This window comes from Mizuhopecten yessoensis, unplaced genomic scaffold, assembly GCF_002113885.1.
Source record: "Mizuhopecten yessoensis strain PY_sf001 unplaced genomic scaffold, ASM211388v2 scaffold2159, whole genome shotgun sequence".
NCBI lineage: Eukaryota > Metazoa > Mollusca > Bivalvia > Pectinida > Pectinidae > Mizuhopecten > Mizuhopecten yessoensis.
The window spans coordinates 325,014-338,434 of NW_018404407.1; the positions used below are offsets into that span (position 1 = coordinate 325,014).

Below are 13,421 nucleotides of genomic sequence, written 5' to 3' on the forward strand. Positions count from 1 at the left end.
TGTTCCTGATGTCTAACGTGTACATAACCTACTGTTCCTGATGTCTAACGTGTACATAGCCTATTGTTCCTGATGTCTAACATGTACATAACCTACTGTTCCTGATGTCTAACGTGTACATAACCTACTGTTCCTGATGTCACATCATTATCTGTAGCATCGTTACTTGTCAAGTCGTTACCCGCCATGTTGTCACTTGTCCACTCGTCACTTGTCCACTCGTCACCTGTCCCGTTAATTTTGTACAGGTCTTGATGCAACCATTGCTCACATAGTGGCCACTACACCTGAGCTACAGGAGTTAGAGGAGTCAATTGGCAGTCAGACCCCAGACAGTGGTGTCCGAGGATCCCTCAGTAGGTGGGGATTTGATAAGTTAGAGGAGTAGATGGTCAGTCTGACCCCAGACAGTGGTGTCCGAGGATCCCTCAGCAGGTGGGTATTTGATAAGTAAGAGGAGTAGATGGTCAGTCTGACCCCAGACAGTGGTGTCTGAGGATCCCTCAGTAGGTGGGGATTTGATAAGTTAGAGGAGTAGATGGTCAGTCTGACCCCAGACAGTGGTGTCTGAGGATCCCTCAGTAGGTGGGTATTTGATAAGTAAGAGGAGTAGATGGTCAGTCAGACCTCAAACAGTGGTGTCTGAGGATCCCTCAGTAGGTGGGTATTTGATAAGTTAGAGGAGTAGATGTTCAGTCAGACCCCAGACAGTGGTGTCCGCGGATCCCTCAGTAGGTGGGTATTTGATAATTTAGAGGAGTAGATGGTCAGTCAGACCTCAAACAGTGGTGTCTGAGGATCCCTCAGTAGGGGGGTATTTGATAAGTAAGAGGAGTAGATGGGCAGGCAGACCTCAGACAGTGGTGTCTGAGGATCCCTCAGTAGGTGGGTATTTGATGAGTAAGAGGAGGAGATGGTCAGTCAGACCTCAGCCAGTGGTGTCTGAGGATCCCTCAGTAGGGGGGTATTTGATAAGTTAGAGGAGTAGATGGTCAGTCAGACGCCAGACAGTGGTGTCCGAGGATCCCTCAGCAGGTGGGTATTTGATAAGTAAGAGGAGTAGATGGGCAGGCAGACCTCAGACAGTGGTGTCTGAGGATCCCTCAGTAGGTGGGTATTTGATGAGTTAGAGGAGTAGATGGTCAGTCACACCCCAGACATTGGTGTCCGAGGATCCCTCAGTAGGTAGGTATTTGATAAGTAAGAGGAGTAGATGGGCAGGCAGACCTCAGACAGTGGTGTCTGAGGATCCCTCAGTAGGTGGGTATTTGATAAGTTAGAGGAGTAGATGGTCAGTCAGACCTCAGCCAGTGGTGTCTGAGGATCCCTCAGTAGGTGGGTATTTGATAAGTAAGAGGAGTAGATGGTCAGTCAGACCCCAGACATTGGTGTCCGAGGATCCCTCAGTAGGTAGGTATTTGATAAGTTAGAGGAGTAGATGGTCAGTCAGACCTCAGACAGTGGTGTCCGAGGATCCCTCAGTAGGTGGGTATTTGATAAGTTAGAGGAGTAGATGGTCAGTCAGACCCCAGACAGTGGTGTCCGAGGATCCCTCAGTAGGTGGGTATTTGATAAGTTAGAGGAGTAGATGGTCAGTCAGACCCCAGACAGTGGTGTCCGAGGATCCCTCAGTAGGTGGGTATTTGATAAGTTAGAGGAGTAGATGGTCAGTCAGACCCCAGACAGTGGTGTCCGAGGATCCCTCAGTAGGTGGGTATTTGATAAGTTAGAGGAGTAGATGGTCAGTCAGACCCCAGACAGTGGTGTCCGAGGATCCCTCAGTAGGTGGGTATTTGATAAGTTAGAGGAGTAGATGGTCAGTCAGACCCCAGACAGTGGTGTCCGAGGATCCCTCAGTAGGTGGGTATTTGATAAGTTAGAGGAGTAGATGGTCAGTCAGACCCCAGACAGTGGTGTCCGAGGATCCCTCAGTAGGTGGGTATTTGATAAGTTAGAGGAGTAGATGGTCAGTCAGACCCCAGACAGTGGTGTCCGAGGATCCCTCAGTAGGTGGGTATTTGATAAGTTAGAGGAGTAGATGGTCAGTCAGACCCCAGACAGTGGTGTCCGAGGATCCCTCAGTAGGTGGGTATTTGATAAGTTAGAGGAGTAGATGGGTAGTCAGACCTCGGCCAGTGGTATCCGAGGATCCCTCGGTAGTTGGGTGTTTAATAACAATTGTATCCACAATTTTTGTTTGGCTTGAAAGAAGAATCCACTTTTGAATTACTTTTGTTATTTATTATAATTCAATCGCAACACAATAAAGGCATGAAACCTTACATTATAATGATCAATTTTACCTCGTACAGGAGAAACAACGATTCCATCTTTGACGAGTTGAATGTACAGGACATGGAGTTAGGGGACGACTTTGGTATCACCGGTAAGTGTTACAGAATGTCAGCTGTTGTCTGTGTGCTGTTTGTATTATTAATCTAACTTACTGAGGATAAATAGGCCACCTGTAAATAATCTTATATAAAGGAACAAACCTTTTGTCTGATTTCTGTGCTTAGCATCGAAGTCATTGATTACACAAGCATATATAAAAGATTAAAATTAAAATTAAAATAACAAATATGGATAAAAGAAAAATGGTTTTGAATAAGTTTCTAGATAAACAATAACAAACAAATATGTTAGAAAGTTGGACATTACCCTGCCTTCAGTCCAAGGAGAGAAAGTTGGACATTACCCTGCATTCAGTCCAAGGAGACGTTATAGTTTCAGCACGTCACTCCTATAATTCAGTGGACAAGCTCAGGTCTTTAATTCACAAGATATTGATTAAATTTTAACGTGTCAGTATTTTCTACACAGATTATTTAAGCTATTGCCAGTATTTGAGGATACCCCACTGCTTCCAATATAGCTGTGTATATGTATGAACAAAGACTTGTACTCTGAACATACCTATAGAGACTTACACTGCTGTCTGCTATGGGTGATGGTTCTAACATCTTATAATGAATGTTGTAGAAATTTACAGCCTGGTCTACATTAAACAGGCCTTAAAACACAGGATAAATGTGGGTAGTGCCAGTCATGAAAATGAAATGTTTAACGATACTATTCCTGGTATAAATGAGTGAGCTCCAGGATTAAAGGATTGTGGGTAGTAAAGATTAAAAAAAATGCCTCCTTGTCCCTATCCAATCCCTCATATTGTCATTTCTAGAATAGCCCTCCGCTAATTTGAATAGATACAAATATTTTTTTTCTATTAATTTATTCCATTTACTATAGCTCCGTCAGTATTTCTTGTGAAGGGTTTGGGGTGAAACTCCCATGAACTATTTGCCGATAGGAAATTTATGATGAAAGCAATGTCAATGTGAACAAAAAGCAGTAAATTTGGTCCAGCAGCAACGCCATGAACGGTCCATCCCAATAGGTAAAACGCTACGTGGGAGAGTGTATTTATTTGTTAAATACCTGTACTGTGTATAGCTCTATATAAACTTGGCCTTGTTGTTAATCAAAGGGAGAGAAGTCACCCCTGGGGATTATGCGTCTTCAGGTGAGAAACCATGGCTACATACGACACAGCACCTGTTGGTGTCGAGAGTTGTGTTCGCCCTCCTGTGTTGTTCTGGTTATATATATTCTGTTTGTTATACAGTATGCTGTTTCTCTATGTCCGAGTTTTTAATTTTGCTTGATGTATGATATTTTATTTATTCTAGATGTAACATTTTTATTATTCTTGCATGTATGTATATATCTGTATATATGTTACTAATGTTGTAGCTCTGTGAATATATTGTAGCTTCTGTAGGGTTTTTTTCTGTTTAGAAATTTTGGGCTGGAACTTGGCCTTATTTCTTACAAGAGTTACACGTTTTTCCTACCAATTTTGGTGGTGAAGAAAAATCCTAAAATGGAGAAGAAAAAGATTCCATCAGAATAAAATTTCATTCCTTGATTTCCTTACGGAATTTGTAACAAGAAGGACTTCCCTAAAGGTTACAAAATGGATAAAAATGCTTCAGTACAGCATCATTGTCCTTGTTTCCCAACATAACGACAAGGGTTAGATCTCAAGATATGTACCAAGAAAACATCCTGGCATGTAAACAACCTACCTCAGCTGTCATAGATAAAAACCTGTGCTGATATATATAGTACTAACAAATCAATTTTCTGTCTGCTTTCATCTATGATCGTGCTCTAGAGAATGTTGGACTGGTGCTATATCTTAATCTCTTATTTCTCACATGCTGCTTAACTATATAAGTAAAGAAAATCAAATTGTAACATTTTAAAAATAATGTTCAGTTCTATTATTTTCAATTGAAATCTGTTTACGTGAGGTTTACAGATAAATGGCCTTTCAAATTGGATTTGCTTATTATTTAAGTAAAAAAAATCAATAATGTAATTCAATCAAGTAGTCACTTTCTTCAGATATAGATTCCTTTAATTTGTAATTACTATGCTATAAGAAAATGCTAGAGGTGTTAATTATGTGATAGACAAGGGGAGATAATATGTTATCGTGTAAGTAATTAAGAATGTAAACACCCCATCTGTCTGTGTAATACCCCATGAAACCAAAATCAGATTGAGCCAGCTGTGGCCAGACGTGGCCAGCGTCTCTATCATCACACAGACAAGTCTGTGATTACTCCGGCTTCTTACAAAGTGGTAGGCGTTAAGTCCCCCGATGTGTCCTTGGTAAGACAGCCCAACAGTGTATTGGATTTCTCGTCAGGAACACAGCAAACGTAATGAAACTATAATAACTCATTTAGGTGAACAGTCCACATGGGTCCGTTGACAAGATTCAGGCCTACTTTAAAGGCAACTCATCATTAGTGTTCCCTAAGGTTTTTTTGGTTTTTTTGTTTTTTTTGAAGGATCATTCAACGACATAGTGATTTATTTATTTACATCAGTTATAATTTGGTATGTTCCAAGATTTTTTGCTCAAATGATTTTTTTTGATTTTTTTAAGTTCATGGAAAAATCAGGCAACCTATAGATTATATAAAAGTAAAGAAATATGGACCCTAAAATCAATGTTTTTGTTGGTATAGATATTATTTCTTCTCTGACTAAGACTTGTTAGTCTGTGTTATTAACCTTTATCTCAGGTAATCTGTCTCTTAGTCCGTCTTATTTACATCTACTTAGACTATAGTAACACAATTACACTAATTTATTCCATTAGAAAATAACCATAGCAAAAGCGTTCATTATTCTGCTATTTCGAATATTGAAAAGAAAATGCCTAGGCAATTTCTAAGGAAAATTGAAGTTAGAATTTTGTTGTTTCACTTTGATAAATACATCGAACAAATGTTTAATTTGTTCTAAAACAGATTATATTAATTTGATCAATTTCTTTGAAGTTGCAGAAGTATGAATTACTGATTCTTGGATTTAGAATAATCTTTTTTGTTGTTGTTTCAATTCTGAGTATTTATGTTGAAATAAAAGAATTTAGTCTTCATTTGATTTTTGACCGTTAGAAATAGAAAAAAAGCATGTTTGCACAATTTTCTTTTTGTTGCTTTGTTTTCTGTATGACGTGTTGATATAGCATGTTTCTGTTTCCTTGTGATCGTTGTGGGCCCACAGACAGTGATGAGGAGAACGAGAGGCGTTCCACTGGTACGGATCACTTGTTTCTCACTTATGTCATCTCATCAGCATCATCATCTGTCCCTCATCTTCCTCATCTTCCTCGTCACTTACCCTCCATCTTCATATTATGCTGCCTCCGCATGTTCATGTCATCTTGTGAAAAACATTTTTGTTTTAAACCTTTGTTTCTGCTGACTGTATTTAATTTGTTTCACTGACACTATAAGTTGCATCATCGTGTGAATTGAATTTTCATCATTGTACTAACTTCAAAATTGTGTAGATTCTGTATATAAATGAAAAGATACTGTCATCAGCGTAACCACACAGAAAAGCTTGATACTAGAAGCATACTGTCAGGTAATGAAATTGTGTCAGGTTTCGTCTTTGTTCTGACCATGGTAACAGAAATATTTTGCGAAATCTTATAATTGATCGGAGAGATGATCATGTCTTCAAAACATATTAATTATTCAGAGGTCACATATAACATTGGTTGAAATGATGAAAATTACAATGTATCACCACAAGAAGAACTATGCTGAGGAACTTTTATTATCAGGTATCAGGATCAATAATCACATCCTATCATTGGCCTCCATTATAAATCTCCACTCCTGGACACGGTGGCTTACCTGTCTCCACAGTAACCGTTTGATGTTGCATTGTCTGATCTCATTTTCATATGTGTGCAGAGGAACCTCATCCATGAGAAAGTTAACACTTAAGATTTAATTTGTTTACCAAATTATTGTAACTGGAATGAAGGTTTAAGGCTGTATGCTACCTTAATGTGACTTGTACCGCCTTTATAAACAATGTTCAACACTAAAACAAACTGGCAGATGTTTCATTTAAAGGAATGGTGGTTAAGATATTTGAAAAATATGTAATACATAGGAATGCATGTATATACTGATGATATTTACATAGTAACACTGTGTTTGATAATATTTATTAGAAATAAAAAAGGGAGACAACTGTAAAAAAAATCACAGCTGTAAAGTATAAGGTAGCATATAGCCTTAAGCTTAAGTTCTCCCTTGAATGTAATTATCATAAAAAATCAAAAAGTATTCAAAATTGTTATTGGTACAACTTGAAGTTCTTCTGTTTACTTTCGTGCTTGAGTTTCAATCTCAGTAACGTTTCTCTTGTCGTCGCATTAACTAGCTTAATTTACAGGCTTTAGCTATGAGAAGTTCTATAAGCCCACGTAACGTTAGTTATCACTCCCTACTGAATGAGAGCTTTAGGCAGAGTCACTCTGTACACCTGTTTGGTAGCTTGTGGCGGTTTATTGTGATGTTCCTCTCCAACAATAATAATGTAGGATTAATGTGTGTTGACTAGGATTTTCTGGATAATCATGAAGCCCTTTCACTGAAAATTTCTGCCTCAAATTATAGCATCATTGTAAAATTATAGCATCATTGTAATTCATGTTAAGTTGTGAACAATTTAGAAAAATGTATTGTGTTAGATGAAATTCTTATTTTGTAAAGTTTCCTTAGATGATTTGAGATTTCAATTTCATTCAAATCTGGGAATTAAGATAATGTTTTCAAAACAAATTCATGTTTGTCTAACATTTCCTCCTGAATTATTCCTGTTTTGACGGCTTGATCTCCCCACATCATTAACCTGTTCACTGCATACTAATAGATATATATATGTGTATATGGTAAATTGAACAGCGCACTTTGTAAGGACTCAAATCTTTTGGCTCTGATTCAAGCAAAGTCAGACCTTGGTGATATGTCTGTTGTCTGTTTGTCAGTAATTTGTTTGTTTTCACATTTTCTACATCTTCTCAAAATAACAGCGAGGCTACACAGTTTGTATGAGTTTATTAAGACAGGGTTTCCTGTTTCTTCAAATGATGGGGCACTGCCTCTAAGATTTCAGATGAGCGACTCAAGGCCCTGTGTCCCTTGAAATAATTTCGGATAAAAAGTAATGTGATTGTAATATTTTGTATCCTCCAAGCTGATTATAAACTCATGTACATGTTCACATCATTGCATTAACCATTCGATTCACTTATCATTGACCAGATGTGTTTGATAATCACATGTAGAATATTAATTTTATACATTGTTTTATTTCCTTTTTGCCTCTACAGTTAGTGATAATTTCTTTGGTAAGCAGTTTATACTTGAACTGTATATTAAACCTTTCTTTGTTAGCACTTTTTACTGCCTTTTATTGCTTCTAATTAACTGACACAATAAAACTAATTAGAACCTTGTTCAGGCTGACAATTTGTTTTCAGAAATAATGGATTTTTTTTACACAAACAACAGTTCTGGTTGTGTGTGGGTTTTTTAAATGAAACAAAAATCTTGATTGGTTTCAAATTGTGAAGTTCCTTTGTATAACTGTAAGGAAAGTGCATTCTACAAAATACTGTTGACAAATGTTTCTGAAAATTATTGTCTGGACGGCAAGGTTCTGTGTTAGAAATATGGCTGTGCTTTATTCCTTACTGCATGGTCTTAAATCACACTGTAGGTACAGTACTTCCAACATGTTCAGAGTGTTTAAAGACAATTATATCAGTTGACAGAAATAATGATCTTTCAAGACAGCATATTCTGATGATCAAATAAAAATTAATCCAAATGAGGCTTGATTATGGTGTTCCTTGGCGATAAAACCTCAGAGATTGTGGACAAAAAACGTTTAGTTAAAGCTGTACTAAATTTACTCTATGGAGAGTGCCAGCCTCTCTCTCAATAACCAGGTATTACACTGAAGTGATAATAGACCTAGGAGAACATGTTGGCTGTTACTGTGGTCCTAGGCTGTAATCGGCATCAGCACACTGTCGACGTCGTTGTCACGTGTAAGGGCAATCCAAATCTGGCAACAGCGTCAATCACTCTCCCTTCGTGCCGAACACACATTATCTCCAGCCATAAAGCCACTGTTGTTTTGAGCAACAATGAAAACAGCGATGCAGTCAATGCCTTACATTATGGAAATTCTATCTATAACTGATTCAATCAATTCTGCTGACTGTTCCAACTTCACAAATGCATGGAATGCAATTGCAGAAAGAATGTGATTGGTTTTTTTCTCTTTGTGAATGCTTTGCTAAAAATAGACATCCTCAAACAAACCTTTTTTTTTCTTTTTTCTTTTTTGACCGAGTTGTTTTTTAAACCGTTTTAAATGATTATGTTTTTGAAGGCTTAATGAAAGCATTCATTTGTTTTTTGCTAGAAAGAACTATTCTTTTTGGCTTACCGATTTCCCCCTAGGATGGTTTGAAATGTCTGTTTTGGTAGATATGTCCTTGTTGGATGGTTCTGCAGTCTTTATTTTCGGTATTTCCTTTTACACAAATTTCACGTCTGGAAACAGATACAAGTTTGACAGTGGCACAAGTCTGTTTTCTGCTTCACATTCGCACACCGGTGATGTAACTTATGTTACCAACTTCTTAATGACAAGATAAAAACCTACACCCTGATCTCTGGTTCTGGTGGAATGTTACACTGTATAGGGAGAGGTTTCTGTTGTTGCATACAGAAAACCCTTTTGAGAAAACACTTCACTAAAAGAACCAGAATTCATTGATGTCTCCACTGGTATGGACATACAATGTAGACTGTCTATATCAGGTTCCACCTATAGCTACAGGAACAAATATTTCTTGGGTCCCAAGGAGTTTTAATGTGTTATACTGTAGTCGTGTTTTTGTGTCAGTGGCCTTATATACAGACATTTCACCCAAATGTCTCCACGCCTTTAAGCTTGTGGCCAGTAGTACTAAGTCTTAATACCAGATATTTCCCCAAAGCTCCACAAACATTTGATCATCTAGGACTTCAGTTTCCCCCAACACTGGTACTCTATAGCTTACTCACCTGGTCGTGGTCAACCAGTACTTGTTGTATATTGGGAATAATTTAAGTGGTGGAAAATGTGGTGGAGTTATGAATATAGAAATAGATTTAAACAACCAGGAATGCTTTAGTATTCTATATACTGATCACAGCTTTATGACGAGCATGAAGGATCTTTAATAATATTGTATTTTTGTTAATAATATTGTATTTTTGTTAATAATATTGTATTTTTGTGTTGGCTTGTTTATGACGTTATAACATGAAGGGATTCATTTGTGGTAATGTTTTATTTTGTTCTGGCTTTTTGGTGTCGCTGTGATGTATAGGAATTCATTCGTGATGTTAAATATTTCTTTATCCTGACTTTTTGGTGTCCTTATGATGTACAGGAATTCATTTGTTAGGTTTTATTTTTGATCGTGGCTATTTTCAGTCCTTAATAACTCCTAAATCCTTGGTTTTGCTTGCATTTGTAGTGCAATGAAAATTCTGCAGTGTGTGTTTGCTTAAACATTCTACTAAATCAGGTTGCTTTGGTTTATATACTGATAGATATAGGATTAACGTGATGCTGTATTGTATTGCCGAGTATCTACCCTATTTTATAAAGACAAAATCTGGGTCCTCACCCCTGGTAACTGGTATTGTTATTTATATGGGATCTCATTTATAAAGGGTCTTTTATATATCTGAGTTAGGTTGTGATGATTACAGGTGTAAGTGATACATGTATATATTGTTTATCATTACATTGACGATACTTTACTAGGGCACTCATAACAGCATGGTACGCTATTGGTATTTATTTTATTGTAATAATCTATAAAAAATATACGTTACAAATTGAAACTTACTGGTATATTGTTCATAGTTGATTAAATCAATTATTTTTCTTGTATAATTAAAGCATGCTGTCTTAGAAAACTTAAACTATTGATAAGTGAAGGCACTTTTAAAAGCTTTTTAATGAACTTGTAATGAAGTATTTCTTGGCATGCAATCCTAACATGATTGTGTATAACTTCTTGTGTTCTTTCCCGTCTCAACTTTGAGTTCTTTAAGTTCATTAGACAAAAGTCCTGTTTTTAAACTCCTCCTAAATATGACAAACACCATGCCACATGAACACCTAGTATTTAGTACTCTGTCTGTGTCCTTACTTGCCATCTGTCTTTGGTAGATGGAGATTAAGGGACCAAATAGAAGCAATCGGACAAAAACAGGTGGAGAATCCTACAGCAGGAGTCTCTTTATAAAACAAGTGTTAGTCTGGTCAAATCCTCCATCTGTGTTAAAATTGTTCTTAGCTATGTGACCACTATAAGAGTTCTTAGCTATGTGACCACTATAAAACCCAATGAAAGTTAGTTCCGTTTGTGATTCTCAAGTCTGGACTCCAATGCAGTGGAGTGAATTTGTTTTGCAGTTGGTAATATTTCAGATATTATTTTCCGATCAGTAAAGTATCATTAATATATTCTATGTGTGAGTAGAGTTTTTTCTGTGGATAGTTCAGTGTGCATGTGATGGATGTAGCTGTCCTCAACAGCTGGTCCTCCCCATCGTTATATAGATAATCCCAATATGTCGCACAGTCTCCACCAAGTCTGGCTAATTCCTCTCCAAAACACACACACATGTCTAAATATATCTCTGATTTTACACTACACAACGTGTGGACATTTTCCTTCATGATATGTTTTTGTAATAAGATCATAAACTTGTGAGTTCGTTTTCAAGTTTTATTTTTATTTTTTTCATTTCTTTTGAATCTGTTGAGTTTGTGTTTAAATAACCAATTCATGAGAGCTAGCCCTGTGATAGTTAACTAGAAACCTGTCAGACAGAGCGCAAGCTAGCTAAGGTAGCTAGAAACCTGTCAGACAGCCCGAGCTAGCTAGCTAGAAACCCGTCAGATAGAGCCCGAGCTAGCTAAGTAGTTAGAAATCTGTCTGACAGAGCCCGAGCTAGCTAAGTTAGCTAGAAATCTGTCTGACAGAGCCCGAGTTAGCTAAGTTAGCTAGAAATCTGTCTGACATAGCCCCATCTAGCTAAGTTAGCTAGAAATCTGTCAGACAGAGTCTGAGCTAGCTAGGTTAGCTAGAAATCTGTCTGACAGAGTCTGAGCTAGCTAGGTTAGCTAGAAATCTGTCAGACAGAGTCTGAGCTAGCTAAGTTAGCTAGAAATCTGTCAGACAGAGTCTGAGCTAGCTATCATAAGCCAACTAGCTGTGTTAATGTTGTCATGTTTTGTCATTCGGTTATCTCAGATGCATGTTGCAATGCAAAATTGATGTGCCTGTGAATTAAAATAGCATGATGAGGACTCCATTACACAATGAAGATGACATTAAATGTAGCTGTGTTTGGTATTAAATCTCTTCATTTCATTTAAAGGAAAAAAGTTCACTTCATTTATACCAATGTTAAAAGGAAAATATGAAATAAAATATTCTAAATTTTCTTCAAATGAATCGCATTCTCTAGATCTAATTCAATAACTTTCTGACTCTGAAATTCTATTAAGACAACTCGGCATGGCCTTCACTTTAATTAAGGAGCTGTTAAAAATGTGTTGATTGCATTTGGAGAGTGTGATTATTGCTTTGTTAGGAATGTGACAAGGTGATTTATCATGTTGTAGGAATGGGCAAAGAGCTGGAGAACCTTATACTGGAGAACACGGAACTGCTGGAGACAAAGTGAGTGATGACACGTACCCTAGGCCCACCGGGTTAGGTCGTTACAGATTAACCTGTACACCGCAAAACATTTATATTTCAAAACGTTTTATTTTTACGTTAATTCCCATGAGGAGTGACTATCGTAAATTCAAAATATCTCACAAACATTGAGAGATTGGCGCACCTTCTATAAGTGTATGATACTTAAACATACTTTCTGATGATTATCGTGTGAAGTTATCAATAGCGTATTATTTAATAAGTTTGAACTTAAAACACTTATTTTCTAATTATTACTATATGAAAGAATACATTTTTATTCATAAAATGATTTTTTTCATTGATTTAAAATATTAAAGTGATATATTGTTTGTTTGTTATTAAAACCATTAACATCTAAAACTAATGATTATTAATAAATAAATAATTAAAATGTAATTTGATAAAAAAAGATTAAAAAAATTGAGGTTTTGAAATTGGAAGTATTTGAAATTGAAACTTTGATACATTAATGTTTGTAAACTGTTTGTTTGGACATTTTATTACCCAGGTGCAGACGGACTGAAGAAATAAAGCAAGGCGTTGTATCTTAACATTGTTGTTATTCTTTCTTTTCTTTTTCCAGAAACGCCTTGAATATCGTAAAAGATGACCTTATCGCTAAAGTTGATGAACTGTCAAGGTAAAACCCTTACTTCAATGGCTGTTGACTTACCGTCACCGATTCCTGTATCTCTAAAATGCTGACCCTTTCAGACAATGTTTTCTTTTGGCTATGACTTAAGTTTTACTCGTTAAAATATTCGAAAATTAAAAGGTCATGGAGAACCTGGAAAGACATTGTTACTTGTTTTGGTTGAATAAATACACATTTGTTCATATATTTAAACTGAAGTAAAATAACAAACAGAAGAAATTGTTCTTATGACCTAAAACTTACAGGTTTAAGATTACTGGTATCGTGTGATAATAAACATGCTGTGTTCTGACAGTGAACAAGAGGTCCTTCGCGAGGACATCACATCCCTCCAGGCGATCAGGACTAAGCTACAGGGCCGAATCAAGGACCTGGAAGATGACCTCAAGAAGACGAAGGAGGAGTTGGAGAAAAAGTCCTCTGGAAACAAAGACGAGGAGGAGGTGAGTACAGTGAACAGTACACCCCCGTCATTTAGGAAGAGGTGAGTACAGTGAACAGTACACCCCCGTCAATTAGGAGGAGGTGAGTACAGTGAACAGTACACCCCCGTCATTTAGGAAGAGGTGAGTACAGTGAACAGTACACCCC

The 13,421-nt window shown here is 37.0% G+C and overlaps 1 protein-coding gene across 17 annotated transcripts in view; it reads left to right on the plus strand.

Annotated features, from left to right (window-relative positions):
* The window catches only part of LOC110445277 (C-Jun-amino-terminal kinase-interacting protein 3-like), a 103,165-nt gene that overhangs the window by 12,536 nt on the left and 77,208 nt on the right, over positions 1-13,421 (plus strand). For 11 of the 17 annotated variants that reach the window (XM_021489800.1, XM_021489807.1, XM_021489804.1 and 8 more), the window contains 8 exons: positions 249-360; positions 2,313-2,386; positions 3,488-3,523; positions 5,587-5,619; positions 7,718-7,735; positions 12,094-12,151; positions 12,759-12,815; positions 13,126-13,273. In XM_021489800.1, coding sequence (XP_021345475.1) covers positions 249-360; positions 2,313-2,386; positions 3,488-3,523; positions 5,587-5,619; positions 7,718-7,735; positions 12,094-12,151; positions 12,759-12,815; positions 13,126-13,273 — 536 coding nt within the window. The remainder of the gene's footprint in view (positions 1-248; positions 361-2,312; positions 2,387-3,487; positions 3,524-5,586; positions 5,620-7,717; positions 7,736-12,093; positions 12,152-12,758; positions 12,816-13,125; positions 13,274-13,421) is intronic. The other 6 variants (XM_021489816.1, XM_021489803.1, XM_021489805.1 and 3 more) reach the window with 6 other exon arrangements.